Below are 21,820 nucleotides of genomic sequence, written 5' to 3' on the forward strand. Positions count from 1 at the left end.
TTCAGTACCATCCGTTGAGTTTTAAATTTACAACAATATTATAATAGATATATAGTAGATATACACTTGCTTTACTAGTGGGGTGGGGAAAGAGGGGTTCACAAATGTTAATTTAATTTTTTTGTATAAATCTTTCATTCATTAGTTATTAGAAGCGATATAATCGCTCTATAATGTGTATAAAGGAAAAATAGTCTTTTTATTTTAAAAATATTTTAAACATTTTTTTCTTGTTTATATTTTTCTTGTTTTTTTTTCTGTACAGGTGAAAATAGTATTATGATGGAGCAACATGAACCGATTCAAAAACTCTAGCAAGGTGTCGAAGGTGAGTTGTATAGCTATCTTCTGCTAACATTTATTTCTTTAGACCTTATGGTAAGAATGAGAGTCCAATACCTATGAAAAAAGTAATTCGGTAACATTAAAATGATCAAATACTCAGAACTTGATTTACAGAAACATGAAAGAGATTCTTTAGAGCCTACAGTTATTCTACTAGAAGCAAGTTTTATTTCATGGAAGAAAATGTCAACAAAAATGTGACACGTGGAAGTTAGTGAATGGACACAAGAGAAAAACTTGGACTGTAGATTGGTGCAAGTATTGAATGGAACTGTCGCTCTTTCATGGGCTTCCGTCTCCCAGGTGGCAGGGTCAAGACTGAAGGCTTTTAGAGAAGTTTTAAGGGTCTTCTCTGTCCATCTTGTGAGCGCCTCCCTTCACTTCATTGTCCATACAGGAGTTTTTCAGGGATTCGGGGGTCTTCCATTCTGCAGATGTGGCCTGCCCATCGCAGCTGGGACTACTGAAGGACCTAAGTACCAGGTATTTATAACAGAAGTACTTTTAACAATACTGTTGGCCTTGCATAAGTAAGACTTTAAAATAGATTCTGGAACTTTTAACATTTCATCATTCTTCGCCATTTTCGTAAACTGTGTACTTCAAAACATTTAATGTAGATGAGTTCCCTATTCAATACTTTCCTTTCACTTGAGAAGCAGATCTCGTTCAGTACAAAGCTATTGATAACTTTCCTACTAGTTGTTGTGTGTTGTGAACTGATCTGTTCTTGTGTGTCTAAATGTCTTGGTGTCCAGGTCAGCTTATATGTGTGTGTACTGTGTTAGTGTGAACTGTTTTGTCATTCCTGTTCAATAAAGCCTAGAATCAAGACATGTCTTCCAGTAGTATTTTATTAGGTTATATACTAGTACAAATATTTGAGAGAAAAAAAAATTCGGAGTCTCCATTTGGACCCGAACACGATTTTAAAAAATTATTGTTGTTTGCGTCGTTTTAGACACAATTTGTTGTTATTGTTGTTGACCATTGTTTTCACTCTATCTGAATATTATGACGCAATTCATCGCTGGGGCAGAACATGTTGACATTTTCGTATTCTTTTCCGTTTCTTTGAAGAACATCCACAGTGTAGTAGATGAACATCCACAGTGTAGTAGATGAACATCCACAGTGTAGTAGATGAACATCCACAGTGTAGTAGACGAACATCCACAGTGTAGTAGACGAACATCCACAGTGTATTAGATGAACATCCACAGTGTAGTAGATGAACATCCACAGTGTAGTAGATGAACATCCACAGTGTAGTAGACGAACATCCACAGTGTAGTAGACGAACATCCACAGTGTAGTAGATGAACATCCACAGTGTAGTAGATGAACATCCACAGTGTAGTAGATGAACATCCACAGTGTAGTAGACGAACATCCACAGTGTAGTAGATGAACATCCACAGTGTAGTAGATGAACATCCACAGTGTAGTAGATGAACATCCACAGTGTAGTAGACGAACATCCACAGTGTAGTAGATGAACATCCACAGTGTAGTAGATGAACATCCACAGTGTAGTAGATGAACATCCACAGTGTAGTAGATGAACATCCACAGTGTAGTAGATGAACATCCACAGTGTAGTAGACGTGATTTCAGGTCTACGAAATTAGAATTAAAACGACTCATTGAGGTCGATAGAAAGAAAAAAAATCTACATAGTGTTTACGTTTTGACTCTCAGATCTGATTGATTTATTGGGAGGACTAATAAGACAGACAGACATACAGGTAAAGTAAATACGACGTGATCCATTGCTTTGTATATCAGTCCGTGTCACTTTTATTTGTGTTTGCATAATGACTTCCGGTCTGTTTCTCGCAGAAAGGAATAAGAGCAAAAGAGAAAGAAGAGAAAAGGTAGAGGAGTGGGGGGGGGGGGGGAACTATTATTACTTCGGATATTTCTTTGTTGTATTTACCCTTTACATGTCGACAGTTTTATTTATCTCCCTCTTTCTATCTGCACTCACTGCTATTATTGAACTGCTTCTAAATATAGGTCTGAGCAGTTGTTCAGCTTCAAAGATCTCAAGACTGATCTTTGATAGCAGTTGTTTAGCTTCAAAGATCTCAAGACTGATCTATGATAGCAGTTGTTCAGCTTCAAAGATCTCAAGACTGATCTATGATAGCAGTTGTTCAGCTTCAAAGATCTCAAGACTGATCTATGATAGCAGTTGTTCAGCTTCAAAGATCTCAAGACTGATCTATGATAGCAGTTGTTCAGCTTCAAAGATCTCAAGACTGATCTTTGATAGCAGTTGTTCAGCTTCAAAGATCTCAAGACTGATCTATGATAGCAGTTGTTCAGCTTCAAAGATCTCAAGACTGATCTATGATAGCAGTTGTTCAGCTTCAAAGATCTCAAGACTGATCTTTGATAGCAGTTGTTCAGCTTCAAAGATCTCAAGACTGATCTTTGATAGCAGTTGTTCAGCTTCAAAGATCTCAAGACTGATCTTTGATAGCAGTTGTTCAGCTTCAAAGATCTCAAGACTGATCTTTGATAGCAGTTGTTCAGCTTCAAAGATCTCAAGACTGATCTTTGATAGCAGTTGTTCAGCTTCAAAGATCGCAAAACTGATCTTAGAGCGCTCAAGAAAAAGACTAACATGACAAACGTCTTTACGTCTAGCTAGTGGGGGATGTATCGATTATCACTATATTACATTATCAATTTGTAATCTTGAGTTCTTCTGCATTTCAATGAAGGCCCATTAAGAGGCCCATTCAGGGTATTTTTTTCATGCTCTAATGCGGGCTTGGTGGCCAAGTGAAATGCAGAAATGCATTATTCAGGCAAACGAACGTAGCTTATCTTTGCTTATCGTAGCTTACCATAGGTGCCCATAGAATCACTAGGCCCCTTCCGACAGGTGGCACATCCTGCCCACTCCTAAAGAATCAGAAATAGATTCAGATAATGAATCAGAAATGGATTCAGATAATAAATCAGAAATGAATTCAGATAATGAATCAGAAATGGATTAAGTTGATGAATCAGAAATTGATCCAGAAACGTATTCAAACATTGATCCACACTCTGATCGACGTCACTTTCAATTGGTCTCTACTTATCGTTTTATAGCACTTTCTCGCTCCTTGACTATTGGAGATTACAAAATTGTAAACAATTTCACCCAATAGCTAGAGAAATAGTTGGCAGCGGCTTCGGTCTCCTTGAATGGAAGATAGTGTCTCTTCTTTAACTGACAAAATTGAGTTTCTCACAACTCGGCTACGTTAGAACTTAAACAAATGTTTTAGTGAATGTCAACATGGAACATTCATATTGTTCAACTGTGTTGCACTCAAACGCCATATGAAGGAAAGGCGCTTCCTGAAAACACTTTACAGACCAGCTCCAACGTCAGATTACTCTTTCTATGTAGAGCTAAACTCCGGAAAGCAACTGGTTTCCGAAAGAAACAGCTGGAGAAGTTTAATAAAGTATTCAGGACTCGCGTTTGAGACCGAGAGAAAATACTGGTCTCAGGAGTTGAATACTGGTCTATCTCAGGAATTGAATACTGGTTATCTCAGGAGTTGAATACTGGTGAATCTCAGAAGTTGAATACTGGTGTATCTCAGGAGTTTATGCTGGTCAATCTCAGGAGTTGAATATTGGTCTATCACAGAATTTCAATACTGGTTTATCTCAGGAGTTAATAACTGGTCTTTCCCAGGATTGGATATAAATTAGATAAAAATTTACCCATTTCAAACCTTGCAGTCTTTGAGGCAGATAATGTAAAGCTCATCTGTTTCTATCGCTGATGGTTAACAAAAGTGTCATGTGGCTAGCACAACAACCAACAGCCTTTACTTCCCCCCCCCCCAGCGCATGTCAAGTGCCCATTAGAGTTAGATGAACTCATGGGTGTCCAAACAATCCCAAAGTTTTAAATCTCAGTCTTCACTAGGATTAGAAGCCCCTCTATTCGGAGGCTATGCGCTTAACGACCCAGCCAACAAGCCCCAGTATAGTTGGAGAGAATTAACCTTGGAATAAAATGGATGTTCAAGATTGTGTTGCAATATTTACAATGATCAATCACCTTTTATATAAATCTTATTAACAACTTCTAAGTGGCTTTATTGTAGACATTAAATTGGATGAATACTTCTAATACACTATTTCCTTCCAAGCAGCATTATTTGAAGACTTAGTCATCGTGCTAGAGAATGGAACCAGAAAAACAAAAATACATTTTTTTAAAAGACACTACCTCCTTGATACAACTTTTAGAATGATTGTCTTTCTCTTAATAACCAATGAATGTAATATTAAATAACAATGGGAGTTTTTTTTACCCCGCCCCATTCCCCACCTTTCTCCCGAGAAAGAATCTTGATTAAAATGAGTGTGTATATATTAACTAAACTTTATAAATAACAATGATAGGCTTTTAGATATAGACTAAGAAGACTATGCGCAAAATTTTTCTGAATATTAATTTATTATACTCTTGAATCAATATAGCCTTACATTCGGAAATTCCCGAAAGCGATAGTCTCTTCAAGAAAGCGATAGTCCTTTCGAAACGGATGTTGGATCTAGAGCCAGACTACGTTCTCTAGACAAATTTAAATTGATTTCTTTTTTTTTACTTTGAAACATTATTACGGTCAAACTAGAGATTTTCCAGTGTGGCCAACGACCTAGTAATTTTTTTTCTCAACCATATACATCAACTGTTACATTTCAAGGAAAGTCGTTAGAGCCGATAATGAGATCCGTGTCAAGGTTCCATCTATGAAGTTGTGACTTGAATAGAAGTATTGTAACAAATCACTTCTGTAAACATTTGGACAAAACTCATGCACTTGCAGTGTTAGTACCTAGACAAAAAACACGGTCAATGCATTGTGTTGCTATGTTCTTTAGCTATTGCTATTTCTTTTTCGTAAAAAAAAAGTATATATATATACAATACAGCCCAGTGGCGTCACTAGGTATGTGCGAGGGTGCGGGCCGCACCGGGTAACACCGACCCTAGTGACGCCACTGTTACAGACTAATTTCTTGAATTCTGTTTTAATCTCCAAAAAAAGTTAGGAGATATTTATAGGTAAGTGTGAAATATTTGCATGCAATTATTGCGTTTGAAAAGTGATCTGTTGATCTAGTACTACCAGGAAGCTGTTTATGCGACACATTCTTCATCTTTAAACAACAACTCTGATTTGACCTTAAAAATCAAAGATAAATATTTTCTAACTGAATTATTATGAAGTAAACTTGGTACCTACCAGTATAGAGAACACAAAACAAGAGCCAAGACTGTTAATTGTTCCATGACGATAATGTGAAAAAGAACTTTATATGGCCTGTTCCAAATCAATACTCCAGTAAACTCAAACATATAATTATCACATATATGATTTTGAATAGGTTGACTAATGTTTTATTAATTTGAAAATGCAGCACTGACTTGAGCTGAGAAAAACGAAGCTTGTTTTTATAAAAAAAAAGACCTTTGAACTTAAGTAGATGTAGACTCTTCTTGATCGACACTTTTGTTTCCCAGGTGCTATTCTGTAAGAAAAGAAAATGAATATTTAACATAATATGTAGATTGTATATTCTTTCTTTCTTATTATTAGTTACATTTTAATAGATTTTCATTCTCTGGCACTGTCAGGGTCAAGCTGCATTAAGGGAAGCAAAGTTCATTCAGTCCCGTTAATAAAGTCCACTGAGAAATATTCTGATGATGTGGCAGGTCCCCATAGGAATGCTTAGGGCTTTAAATGAGCGTGCAAAGTCAGTAGTCATTATCCATTCGGCCTATATAACAACATGGTATATTGTTATTTAAGATAGCTTCCGTAGTCGCTTAATCTCAGCAGAAGTTTCGTTCTAAAGATTCTCGTTTTTCTACTTCAGATTTCCTTATATTGTGGGATAGTGGCACGGCGATGTCAATGATGGTTACTAATCATGAATAAATATAAGTCATATAATTATAAGAAATTGATTGGACCAATGCGAGTTGAGCATGCTGTAACATGAAAGATGTACTACACAAAAGAGATTGAACCAATGCGCACTGAGCGTATATACAACGACATTTCTTTGTTTCATCCTCAACTCTAGATTTAGACTCCATACAGATTAGAACTTTGACCCGTCAGTTGTAGATTTAAACTCTATACAGATTAGAACTTTGACCCGTCAGTTGTAGATTTAGACTCTATACAGATTAGAACTTTGACCTGTCAGTTGTAGATTTAGACTCTATACAGATTAAAACTTTGACCCGTCAGTTGTAGATTTACACTCTATACAGATTAGAACTTTGACCCGTCAGTTGTAGATTTAGACTCTATACAGATTAGAACTTTGACCCGTCAGTTGTAGATTTAGACTCTATACAGATTAAAACTTTGACCCGTCAGTTGTAGATTAAGACTCTATACAGATTAGAACTTTGACCCGTCAGTTGTGACTCTATACAGATTAGAACTTTGACCCGTCAGTTGTAGATTTAGACTCTATACAGATTAGAACTTTGACCCGTCAGTTGTAGATTAAGACTCTATACAGATTAGAACTTTGACCCGTCAGTTGTGACTCTATACAGATTAGAACTTTGACCCGTCAGTTGTAGATTTAGACTCTATACAGATTAGAACTTTGACCTGTCAGTTGTAGATTTAGACTCTATACAGATTAGAACTTTGACCCGTCAGTTGTAGATTTAGACTCTATACAGATAAGAACTTTGACCTGTCAGTTGTAGATTTAGACTCTATACAGATTAGAACTTTGACCCGTCAGTTGTAGATTTAGACTCTATACAGATTAGAACTTTGACCCGTCAGTTGTAGATTTAGACTCTATACAGATTAGAACTTTGACCCGTCAGTTGTGACTCTATACAGATTAGAATTTTGACCCGTCAGTTGTAGATTTAGACTCTATACAGATTAGAACTTTGACCCGTCAGTTGTAGATTTAGACTCTATACAAATTAGAACTTTGACCCGTCAGTTGTAGATTTAGACTCTATACAGATTAGAACTTTGACCCGTCAGTTGTGACTCTATACAGATTAGAATTTTGACCCGTCAGTTGTGACTCTATACAGATTAGAACTTTGACCCGTCAGTTGTAGATTTAGACTCTATACAGGTTAGAACTTTGACCCGTCAGTTGTAGATTAAGACTATATACAGATTAGAACTTTGACCCGTCAGTTGTAGATTAGGCTTATATACAGATTAGAACTTTGACCCGTCAGTTGTAGCCCACCTTCCACCACCCCATGCCTACCTCCCGACTCAGGGAAACAACTCTAAATACACATTATGACAATTGTTCGGCTCCTCAGATCTTGATATCTAGGCCAGATAAAAAGTTCCTTTCACGATGGCAGTTATTTTATTGTTTTGGTGGTAAGAAAGGGAAGGGGCAGGCTTGTTGAATTATCTCTGTGGATCCCCAACACACTTCAAGCTGCAGGTCTTTCTTTATTAAAATGACATAAAACTGTGAATAGCCTTGGAATATGAATACATCTGTTAGCCTCATCGTTCTGACTTTGTATTTTAATTTTTTAAATCAACTATGCAAGCAGTTTTTTTTTTCATAAATATACACCATTTTTAAAGCTATCCACTAATAATAGTAACAAACTCGGGAGACTATTTAGTAAGGGAGATAACTATTTACCATATTTTGACACATTTATGCAAATGGTTTTAGATTTTTCGTCAAATGTTTTTTTAAATTGTATTCCTAAATTTAGTAATCTGTTTTCTTTTTTAAAAGAGAAAATCTATTTAGTATGCATATATAAGTGGACTTCAATATTCAACAATAATTAATAAGCAGTCTTTCATATTTTACATTTATTAACGGCCCCCGAAAGGGGAAAAGACGCTATTAGTTTTGTGCGAAATGTCCGTCCGTCTGTCCGTCCGTCCCGTTTAGATCTCGTAAACTAGAAGAGATATTGAAAATCCGACTTCACAATATTTTAGACCATTCAAAGTTCTGATGCAACGGCTACTTTTTTTTTTCCTGAAAGCGAAAATTCTAATTTTTAAAATTAATTATGCAAGCAGTTTTTTATAAGAAAAAGCTAATTAGTATGCATTATATGTTAGACCTAATTTAAGACGAATAGTAATCTTATAAACATCATTTTCGTGAACATTTTTTCTATATAGCGGAGATTTTTTTTTTTTTTTTGAGGATTCGAATATGAGATTGAGCCTTTTCAAACAATTAACTTATTTAGTTCGAACCGAGGGTCCCGGGTTCGAATCCTGGTGAAGACTGGGATTTTCAACTTCTGAGTCTACCCAGCTCTAATGGGTACCTGACATTAGTTGGGGAAAAGCAAAGGCGGTTGGTCGTTGTGCTGGCTACATGAAACCCTCGTTAACCGGAGGCCACAAAAACAGATGAACTTTACGTCATCTGCCCTATAGACCACAAGGTCTGAAAGGGGAACTAGTTAGGCCAGGTTCACATCTAACTTTACATTCACTTTCACGTATCCTTTGATCTGCGGGACGGTTGGGGCACTACACAAGATCTGTTAACCTTCTTTCTCCATTCTTATCTCTCATTTGTCTTTGATATAATTTCATTCGGATTTTCTTTCTGAAAATATTGAAGCCTACCTGGGTGGACCACTGGTCGTGCGGTTTGCGCGCTGGACTGTCGTTTGGATTTATCGACGATCGAAGGTTCAAACCTGCCTGCTCCCATCCCCCGTCGTCCTGCGGGAGGTTTGGACTAGGAAGTAAACTATCTTCAACTCTGAAGGATTATCCGAATTATGTAAAACATTTTACTTCGGGGGCCGAATTTGAGTTTGTGTTTCCACACAAACTGTCTTTTGTAACCTTGTTAAGTATTATACTCTATTTTGGTATATAATTTCAATTTTTCTTTAAATTTCATTAGTATCCAATCTTTACAAATAATTTAGTAACAAGCGTTTTTTAAACCAACAAAACTAATTTATTATCTTTATATATATATATAGATAGATAGATACATGTGAAAAGATATATAGGTAGATAAAGAGATAGATAGATAGAGGCACACTCCAATCGCACACATGCAACAAAGTGGAATAAAAAACGAATAAACTTTATGAAATTGCAACAAAAAAAAAACACTAAAAAATAATAATAAAATAAATAGAAATTTAAGATCTACTTATTTTTTCTGGACTACCTTTTCAAAGTTAAGACCCGAAGATTGAACCTGAACACAACTCTCCAGTAGGTCTGTAGTATTCACTAACTCTATAGGGCAGTGCTTACATCTGCTGACTTAATTGGAATGCACCGGGTACAATTAATAACGATGTAATTAACATTCATTTCGACTATGGCTTATTTCGTGTGTGTGTGTGTTGTAGGGTGAGCAAGTGTGTGAGTGGATGAGGGTTTGTATGTGTCAAAATGTGAGTATGTTAAAATGCGTGAGGGTGTGTATATGTGTAAAACGTTCAAAGGGACATGAGAAAAAAATGTGAGCAGAAGGGAACTGCGAGACACTTCGTGAACCTCTGACGGAATAGTTTCTAGAAATACCTGAGCTTCAGCTCTAGTATGACCACTGACGGAATAGTTTCTAGAAATACCTGAGCTTCAGCCCTAGTATGACCACTGACCAAAGGAAAGGAATAAGACGAATAAAGAATAAGAGGTTGACTCTTCACCGACCCCTGTGTCCAGAGGTCCTCCAATATTACTTGATAATTATTTATTTAAATTTGTTTATTATAAGTCCCGACTCCTTGAGCCTTGACGAGTCCCTCCTATCCAGCTGGACCGGAGACCGAGCACACGAGAGATTCCTCCATATTTCCACTAATCGTGAGAAGTCACCCACAGCAGTGTGCGACCCCTATGAGAAGCGACGTGTTGGATAGAAAAGGGGAGGGGTGAGTGAACCTTTCTTACATCCTCACCCCGTACACTATGTGTTCTCTATAAAGATGGGTGGAAACAAACAGGAGGTTATGTTCTTATTTCTTGTTAGCCTATCCGTTTCGCCAATGTGTGCCACGTTGAGGCAGGAAAATGAGACCCTAGTACTTCAATTGCCTCAGTTTAGTCAAATATTTCCTCTCTAATTTTAATTTTTTTTTGTTTTGTTCTATACTCTCATTATGTATTCCATAATTCACTCCCAAGCAGTTTTGAAAGCTAAAATATTTGTTAGAACAAACGTGTGCATCATAAAATTATATACAGACACACACACATTAAAGTGTAGTCTGCTATATACAGACACACACACATTAAATTGTAGTCTACTATATACAGACACACACACATTAAATTGTAGTCTACTATATACAGACACACACACATTAAATTGTAGTCTACTATATACAGACACACACACATTAAAGTGTAGTCTACTATATACAGCCACACAAATATTAAATTGTAGTCAACTATATACAGACACACACACACATTAAAGTGTAGTCTACTATATACAGCCACACACACACACATTAAGTTGTAGTCTACTATATACAGACATACACACATTAAGTTGTAGTCTACTATATACAGACACACACACATTAAATTGTAGTCTACTATATACAGACACACACACACACATTAAAGTGTAGTCTACTATATACAGACAAACACACATTGAATTATAGTCTGCTATATACAGACACACACACATTAAGTTGTAGTCTACTATATACAGACACACTCACACACATTAAATTGTAGTCTGCTATATACAGACACACACACATTAAATTGTAGTCTACTATATACAGACACACACACATTAAATTGTAGTCTACTATATACAGACACACACACATTAAAGTGTAGTCTACTATATACAGCCACACAAATATTAAATTGTAGTCAACTATATACAGACACACACACACATTAAAGTGTAGTCTACTATATACAGCCACACACACACACATTAAGTTGAGGTCTACTATATACAGACACACACACATTAAGTTGTAGTCTACTATATACAGACACACACACATTAAATTGTAGTCTACTATATACAGACACACACACACACATTAAAGTGTAGTCTACTATATACAGACAAACACACATTGAATTGTAGTCTGCTATATACAGACACACACACAGTAAAGTGTAGTCTACTATATACAGACACACTCACACACATTAAATTGTAGTCTGCTATATACAGACACACACACATTAAATTGTAGTCTACTATATACAGAAAAACACACATTAAATTGTAGTCTACTATATACAGACACACACACATTAAATTGTAGTCTACTATATACAGACACACACACATTAAAGTGTAGTCTACTATATACAGCCACACAAATATTAAATTGTAATCAACTATATACTGACACACACACACATTAAAGTGTAGTCTACTATATACAGCCACATACACACATTAAGTTGTAGTCTACTATATACAGACACACACACACATTAAGTTGTAGTCTACTATATACAGACACACACACATTAAAGTGTAGTCTACTATATACAGACACACACACATTAAAGTGTAGTCTACTATATACAGACAAACACACATTGAATTGTAGTCTGCTATATACAGACACACACACAGTAAAGTGTAGTCTACTATATACAGACACACTCACACACATTAAATTGTAGTCTACTATATACAGACACACACACATTAAATTGTAATCTACTATATACAGACACACACACATTAAAGTGTAGTCTACTATATACAGACACACACACATTAAATTGTAGTCTATTATATACAGACACACACACATTGATTTGTAGTCTGCTATATACACACATACACACATTAAATTGTAGTCTACTATATACAGCCACACACACATTGAATTGTAGTCTACTATATACAGACACACACACACATTAAGTTATAGTCTACTATATACAGACACACACACACATTAAATTGTAGTCTACTATATACAGACATACACACATTAAATTGTAGTCTACTATATACACACATACACACATTAAATTGTAGTCTACTATATAATGGCATACACACACAAATTAAATTGTAATCTGCTATATACAGACACACACACATTAAATTGTAGTCTACTCTATAATGGCATACACACACATATTAAATTGTATATATATATAGTTCGTCCATCGTGGTTCGATGATGACCTCTTTGTCATCCAGGGGGCTGAGGGCATTAAATTGTAGTCTACTATATACACACATACACACATTAAATTGTAGTCTACTATATAATGGCATACACACATATTAAATTGTAGACTGCTATATACAGACACACACACATTAAATTGTAGTCTACAATATAATGGCATACACACACGTATTAAATTGTAGTCTGCTATATACACACATACACACATTAAATTGTAGTCTACTATATACAGCCACACACACATTGAATTGTAGTCTACTATATACAGACACACACACACACATTAAATTGTAGTCTACTATATACAGCCACACACACATTGAATTGTAGTCTACTATATACAGACACACACACACACATTAAAGTGTAGTCTACTATATACAGCCACACACACATATTAAGTTGTAGTCTGCTATATACAGACACACACACATTGAATTGTAGTCTACTATATACAGACACACACACACACATTAAAGTGTAGTCTACTATATACAGCCACACACACATATTAAGTTGTAGTCTGCTATATACAGACACACACACAGAAAAGTGTAGTCTACTATATACAGACACACACACATTAAATTGTAGTCTACTATATACAGACACACACACATTAAATTGTAGTCTACTATATACAGACACACACACACATTAAAGTGTAGTCTACTATATACAGACACACATACATTAAATTGTAGTCTACTATATACAGACATACACACATTAAATTGTAGTCTACTATATACACACATACACACATTAAATTGTAGTCTACTATATACCCACATACACACATTAAATTGTAGTCTACTATATACAGACACACACACATTAAATTGTAGTCTACTATATAATGGCATACACACATTAAATTGTAGTCTACTATATACAGACATACACACATTAAATTGTAGTCTACTATATACAGACACACACACTTTAAATTGTAGTCTACTATATACAGACACACACACATTAAATTGTAGTCTACTATATACAGACACACACACATTAAATTGTAGTCTACTATATACAGACACACACACATTAAATTGTAGTCTACTATATACAGACACACACACATTAAATTGTAGTCTACTATATACAGACACACACACATTAAATTGAAGTCTACTATATACAGACACACACACACATATAAGTGTAGTCTACTATATACAGACACACACACATTAAATTGTAGTCTACTATATACAGACATACACACATTAAATTGTAGTCTACTATATACAGACACACACACATTAAATTGTAGTCTACTATATACAGACAAACACACATTGAATTGTAGTCTGCTATATACAGACACACACACAGTAAAGTGTAGTCTACTATATACAGACACACTCACACACATTAAATTGTAGTCTGCTATATACAGACACACACACATTAAATTGTAGTCTACTATATACAGAAAAACACACATTAAATTTAGTCTACTATATACAGACACACACACATTAAATTGTAGTCTACTATATACAGACACACACACACATTAAAGTGTAGTCTACTATATACAGCCACGCACACACATTAAGTTGTAGTCTACTATATACAGACACACACACACATTAAGTTGTAGTCTACTATATACAGACACACACACATTAAAGTGTAGTCTACTATATACAGACACACACACACACACATTAAAGTGTAGTCTACTATATACAGACAAACACACATTGAATTGTAGTCTGCTATATACAGACACACACACAGTAAAGTGTAGTCTACTATATACAGACACACTCACACACATTAAATTGTAGTCTACTATATACAGACACACACACATTAAATTGTAGTCTACTATATACAGACATACACACATTAAATTGTAGTCTACTATATACACACATACACACATTAAATTGTAGTCTACTATATACCCACATACACACATTAAATTGTAGTCTACTATATACAGACACACACACATTAAATTGTAGTCTACTATATAATGGCATACACACATTAAATTGTAGTCTACTATATACAGACATACACACATTAAATTGTAGTCTACTATATACAGACACACACACTTTAAATTGTAGTCTACTATATACAGACACACACACATTAAATTGTAGTCTACTATATACAGACACACACACATTAAATTGTAGTCTACTATATACAGACACACACACATTAAATTGTAGTCTACTATATACAGACACACACACATTAAATTGTAGTCTACTATATACAGACACACACACATTAAATTGAAGTCTACTATATACAGACACACACACACATATAAGTGTAGTCTACTATATACAGACACACACACATTAAATTGTAGTCTACTATATACAGACATACACACATTAAATTGTAGTCTACTATATACAGACACACACACATTAAATTGTAGTCTACTATATACAGAAAAACACACACACATTAAATTGTAGTCTACTATATACAGACAAACACACATTGAATTGTAGTCTGCTATATACAGACACACACACAGTAAAGTGTAGTCTACTATATACAGACACACTCACACACATTAAATTGTAGTCTGCTATATACAGACACACACACATTAAATTGTAGTCTACTATATACAGAAAAACACACATTAAATTTAGTCTACTATATACAGACACACACACATTAAATTGTAGTCTACTATATACAGACACACACACACATTAAAGTGTAGTCTACTATATACAGCCACGCACACACATTAAGTTGTAGTCTACTATATACAGACACACACACACATTAAGTTGTAGTCTACTATATACAGACACACACACATTAAAGTGTAGTCTACTATATACAGACACACACACACACACATTAAAGTGTAGTCTACTATATACAGACAAACACACATTGAATTGTAGTCTGCTATATACAGACACACACACAGTAAAGTGTAGTCTACTATATACAGACACACACACATTAAATTGTAGTCTACTATATACAGACACACACACATTAAATTGTAGTCTACTATATACAGACACACACACATTAAATTGTAGTCTACTATATACAGACACACACACATTAAATTGTAGTCTACTATATACAGACACACACACATTAAATTGAAGTCTACTATATACAGACACACACACACATATAAGTGTAATCTACTATATACAGACACACACACATTAAATTGTAGTCTACTATATACAGACATACACACATTAAATTGTAGTCTACTATATACAGACACACACACATTAAATTGTAGTCTACTATATACAGACAAACACACATTGAATTGTAGTCTGCTATATACAGACACACACACAGTAAAGTGTAGTCTACTATATACAGACACACTCACACACATTAAATTGTAGTCTGCTATATACAGACACACACACATTAAATTGTAGTCTACTATATACAGAAAAACACACATTAAATTTAGTCTACTATATACAGACACACACACATTAAATTGTAGTCTACTATATACAGACACACACACACACATTAAAGTGTAGTCTACTATATACAGCCACGCACACACATTAAGTTGTAGTCTACTATATACAGACACACACACACATTAAGTTGTAGTCTACTATATACAGACACACACACATTAAAGTGTAGTCTACTATATACAGACACACACACACACACATTAAAGTGTAGTCTACTATATACAGACAAACACACATTGAATTGTAGTCTGCTATATACAGACACACACACAGTAAAGTGTAGTCTACTATATACAGACACACTCACACACATTAAATTGTAGTCTACTATATACAGACACACACACATTAAATTGTAATCTACTATATACAGACACACACACATTAAAGTGTAGTCTACTATATACAGACACACACACATTAAATTGTAGTCTATTATATACAGACACACACACATTGATTTGTAGTCTGCTATATACACACATACACACATTAAATTGTAGTCTACTATATACAGCCACACACACATTGAATTGTAGTCTACTATATACAGACACACACACACACATTAAAGTGTAGTCTACTATATACAGCCACACACACACATTAAGTTATAGTCTACTATATACAGACACACACACACATTAAATTGTAGTCTACTATATACAGACATACACACATTAAATTGTAGTCTACTATATACACACATACACACATTAAATTGTAGTCTACTATATAATGGCATACACACAAAAATTAAATTGTAATCTGCTATATACAGACACACACACATTAAATTGTAGACTACTCTATAATGGCATACACACACATATTAAATTGTATATATATATAGTTCGTCCATCGTGGTTCGATGATGACCTCTTTGTCATCCAGTGGGCTGAGGGCATTAAATTGTAGTCTACTATATACACACATACACACATTAAATTGTAGTCTACTATATAATGGCATACACACACATATTAAATTGTAGACTGCTATATACAGACACACACACATTAAATTGTAGTCTACTATATATAGACATACACACATCAAATTGTAGTCTACTATATACAGACATACACACATTAAATTGTAGTCTACTATATACAGACACACACACTTTAAATTGTAGTCTACTATATACAGACACACACACATTAAATTGTAGTCTACTATATACAGACACACACACATTAAATTGTAGTCTACTATATACAGACATACACACATTAAATTGTAGTCTACTATATACAGACATACACACATTAAATTGTAGTCTACTATATACAGACACACACACACATTAAATTGTAGTCTACTATATACAGACATACACACATTAAATTGTATTTTACTATATACAGACATACACACACTAAATTGTAGTCTACTATATACAGACATACACACATTAAATTGTAGTCTCCTATATACAGACATACACACATTAAATTGTAGTCTACTATATACAGTTATACACACATTAAATTGTAGTCTACTATATACACACATACACACATTAAATTGTAGTCTACTATATAATGGCATACACACACAAATTAAATTGTAATCTGCTATATACAGACACACACACATTAAATTGTAGTCTACTCTGTAATGGCATACACACACATATTAAATTGTATATATATATAGTTCGTCCATCGTGGTTCGATGATGACCACTTTGTCATCCAGGGGGCTGAGGGCATTAAATTGTAGTCTACTATATACAGACATACACACATTAAATTGTAGTCTACTATATACACACATACACACATTAAATTGTAGTCTACTATATAATGGCATACACACACATATTAAATTGTAGACTGCTATATACAGACACACACACATTAAATTGTAGTCTACAATATAATGGCATACACACACATATTAAATTGTAGTCTGCTATATGCAGACCTTGGCTCCATCATATCCAACAACACTCAACTGGATAAAGACATAAACAACAGGATAGCCAAGGCAATGGCCACCATGTCACGGTTGCAGAAAAGAGTCTGGGACAACATATTGCTGACTAGCAGGACTAAAGCCCTAGTCTACCGGACCTGTGTGTTGAGCACCTTGCTGTACGGAAGTGAAACATGGTCAACCTACTCATGGCAGGAAAAAAAACTGAATGTCTTCCACCTCCGATGCCTAAGGCGGATCTTTAAAATAAGGTGGCAAGATAAGATAACAAATGAGGAAGTGCTACATAGAGCAGGATGCCAGGACATCCGCTCTGTTATCAGCAGCAGACGCCTTGGCTGGCTTGGCCACGTTCGTAGAATGCCAGTAGGTCGACTTCCACAGGACATCCTGTATGGCGATCTAATTGAAGGCAGGAGAGCCGCTGGTCGCCCACTTTTACGTTATACGGATGTATGCAAACGCGACATGAAGCTCTTCAAAATCGACACTGGCAACTGGGAAGAGGTGGCACTGGACAGATCCACATGGAGAGAGAGCATAAAGGAAGGGTCACAGATTGCAGATGTCATACACAACAGAAGCAGAAAGAAGGGTGAAAATGCAATGGCGCCTGGTGATTTTATATGCCCAACCTGTGATCGCAGCTGTGTATCAAGGATTGGCCTCTTTAGTCACACAAGAAGTTGCAAAGGGAAAAGATCGTCTCGCGAGACGTAAAATGCCACAGATATACAGAAATACACACATTAAATTGTAGTCTCCTATATACAGCCACACACACATTAAATTGTAGTCTACTATATACAGACACACACACATTAAATTGTAGTCTACTATATACACACATACAAACATTAAATTGTAGTCTAATATATACAGACATACACACATTAAATTGTTTTCTACTATATACAGCCACACACACATTAAATTGTAGTCTACTATATAATGGCATACACACACATATTAAATTGTAGTCTGCTATATACAGACATACACACATTAAATTGTAGTCTCCTATATACAGACACACACACATTAAATTGTAGTCTACTATATACAGACATACACACATTAAATTGTAGTCTACTATATAATGGCATACACACACATATTAAATTGTAGTCTACTATATACAGACACACACACACATTAAATTGTAGTCTACTATATACAGCCACACACACATTAAATTGTAGTCTACTATATACAGCCACACACACATTAAATTGTAGTCTACTATATACACACATACACACATTAAATTGTAGTCTACTATATACAGACATACACACATTAAATTGTAGTCTACTATATACAGACATACACACATTAAATTGTATTTTACTATATACAGACATACACACACTAAATTGTAGTCTACTATATACAGACATACACACATTAAATTGTAGTCTCCTATATACAGACATACACACATTAAATTGTAGTCTAGTATATAATGGCATACACACATATTAAATTGTATTCTACTATATACACACATACACACATTAAATTGTAGTCTACTATATAATGGCATACACACACATATTAAATTGTAGACTGCTATATACAGACACACACACATTAAATTGTAGTCTACAATATAATGGCATACACACACATATTAAATTGTAGTCTGCTATATACAGACCTTGGCTCCATCATATCCAACAACACTCTACTGGATAAAGACATAAACAACAGGATAGCCAAGGCAATGGCCACCATGTCACGGTTGCAGAAAAGAGTCTGGGACAACATATTGCTGACTAGCAGGACTAAAGCCCTAGTCTACCGGACCTGTGTGTTGAGCACCTTGCTGTACGGAAGTGAAACATGGTCAACCTACTCATGGCAGGAAAAAAAAACTGAATGTCTTCCACCTCCGATGCCTAAGGCGGATCTTTAAAATAAGGTGGCAAGATAAGATAACAAATGAGGAAGTGCTACATAGAGCAGGATGCCAGGACATCCGCTCTGTTATCAGCAGCAGACGCCTTGGCTGGCTTGGCCACGTTCGTAAAATGCCAGTAGGTCGACTTCCACAGGACATCCTGTATGGCGATCTAATTGAAGGCAGGAGAGCCGCTGGTCGCCCACTTTTACGTTATACGGATGTATGCAAACGCGACATGAAGCTCTTCAAAATCGACACTGGCAACTGGGAAGAGGTGGCACTGGACAGATCCACATGGAGAGAGAGCATAAAGGAAGGGTCACAGATTGCAGATGTCATACACAACAGAAGCAGAAAGAAGGGTGAAAATGCAATGGCGCCTGGTGATTTTATATGCCCAACCTGTGATCGCAGCTGTGTATCAAGGATTGGCCTCTTTAGTCACACAAGAAGTTGCAAAGGGAAAAGATCGTCTCGCGAGACGTAAAATGCCACAGATATACAGAAATACACACATTAAATTGTAGTCTCCTATATACAGCCACACACACATTAAATTGTAGTCTACTATATACAGACACACACACATTAAATTGTAGTCTACTATATACACACATACACACATTAAATTGTTTTCTACTATATACAGCCACACACACATTAAATTGTAGTCTACTATATAATGGCATACACACACATATTAAATTGTAGTCTGCTATATACAGACATACACACATTAAATTGTAGTCTCCTATATACAGACACACACACATTAAATTGTAGTCTACTATATACAGACATACACACATTAAATTGTAGTCTACTATATAATGGCATACACACACATATTAAATTATAGTCTGCTATATACAGACACACACACATTAAATTGTAGTCTACTATATACAGCCACACACACATTAAATTGTAGTCTTCTATATACAGACATACACACATTAAATTGTAGTCTACTATATACAGACACACACACACATTAAATTGTAGTCTACTATATACAGCCACACACACATTAAATTGTAGTCTACTATATACAGCCACACACACATTAAATTGTAGTCTACTATATACACACATACACACATTAAATTGTAGTCTACTATATACAGACATACACACATTAAATTGTAGTCTACTATATACAGACATACACACATTAAATTGTATTTTACTATATACAGACATACACACACTAAATTGTAGTCTACTATATACAGACATACACACATTAAATTGTAGTCTCCTATATACAGACATACACACATTAAATTGTAGTCTAGTATATAATGGCATACACACATATTAAATTGTAGTCTGCTATATACAGACACACACACATTAAATTGTAGTCTACTATATAATGGCATTCACACATATTAAATTGTAGTCTGCTATATACAGACACACACACATTAAATTGTAGTCTACTATATAATGGCATACACACACATATTAAATTATAGTCTGCTATATACAGACACACACACATTAAATTGTAGTCTACAATATAATGGCATACACACACATATTAAATTTTAGTCTGCTATATACAGACACACACACATATTAAATTTTAGTCTGCTATATACAGACACACACACATTAAATTGTAGTCTACTATATACAGACATACACACATTAAATTGTAGTCTACTATATACAGACACACACACATTAAATTGTAGTCTACTATATACAGACACACACACATTAAATTGTAGTCTACTATATACAGACATACACACATTAAATTGTAGTCTACTATATACAGACACACACACATTAAATTGTAGTCAACTATATACAGACACACACACATTAAATTGTAGTCAACTATATACAGACACACACACATTAAATTGTAGTCTACTATATACAGACATACACACATTAAAATTTAGTCAATTATATACAGACACACACACACATTAAATTGTAGT

The 21,820-nt window shown here is 35.0% G+C and overlaps 1 protein-coding gene across 2 annotated transcripts in view; it reads right to left on the reverse strand.

The window, feature by feature from the left end:
- The window catches only part of LOC106071709 (5-hydroxytryptamine receptor 3B-like), a 90,717-nt gene that overhangs the window by 53,211 nt on the left and 15,686 nt on the right, over positions 1–21,820 (reverse strand). The window contains exons 1-2 of one of the 2 annotated variants that reach the window (XM_056015631.1): positions 9,565–9,677; positions 5,619–5,904 (exon numbers count right to left, since the gene is read on the reverse strand). In XM_056015631.1, the coding sequence (XP_055871606.1) occupies positions 5,619–5,731 (113 nt within the window). In that variant the 5' untranslated portion in view covers positions 5,732–5,904; positions 9,565–9,677. Of the gene's footprint in view, positions 1–5,618; positions 5,905–9,564; positions 9,678–21,820 lie in introns of those variants that run through there. The other variant, XM_056015630.1, reaches the window with a different exon arrangement.

This window comes from Biomphalaria glabrata, chromosome 17, assembly GCF_947242115.1.
Source record: "Biomphalaria glabrata chromosome 17, xgBioGlab47.1, whole genome shotgun sequence".
NCBI lineage: Eukaryota > Metazoa > Mollusca > Gastropoda > Planorbidae > Biomphalaria > Biomphalaria glabrata.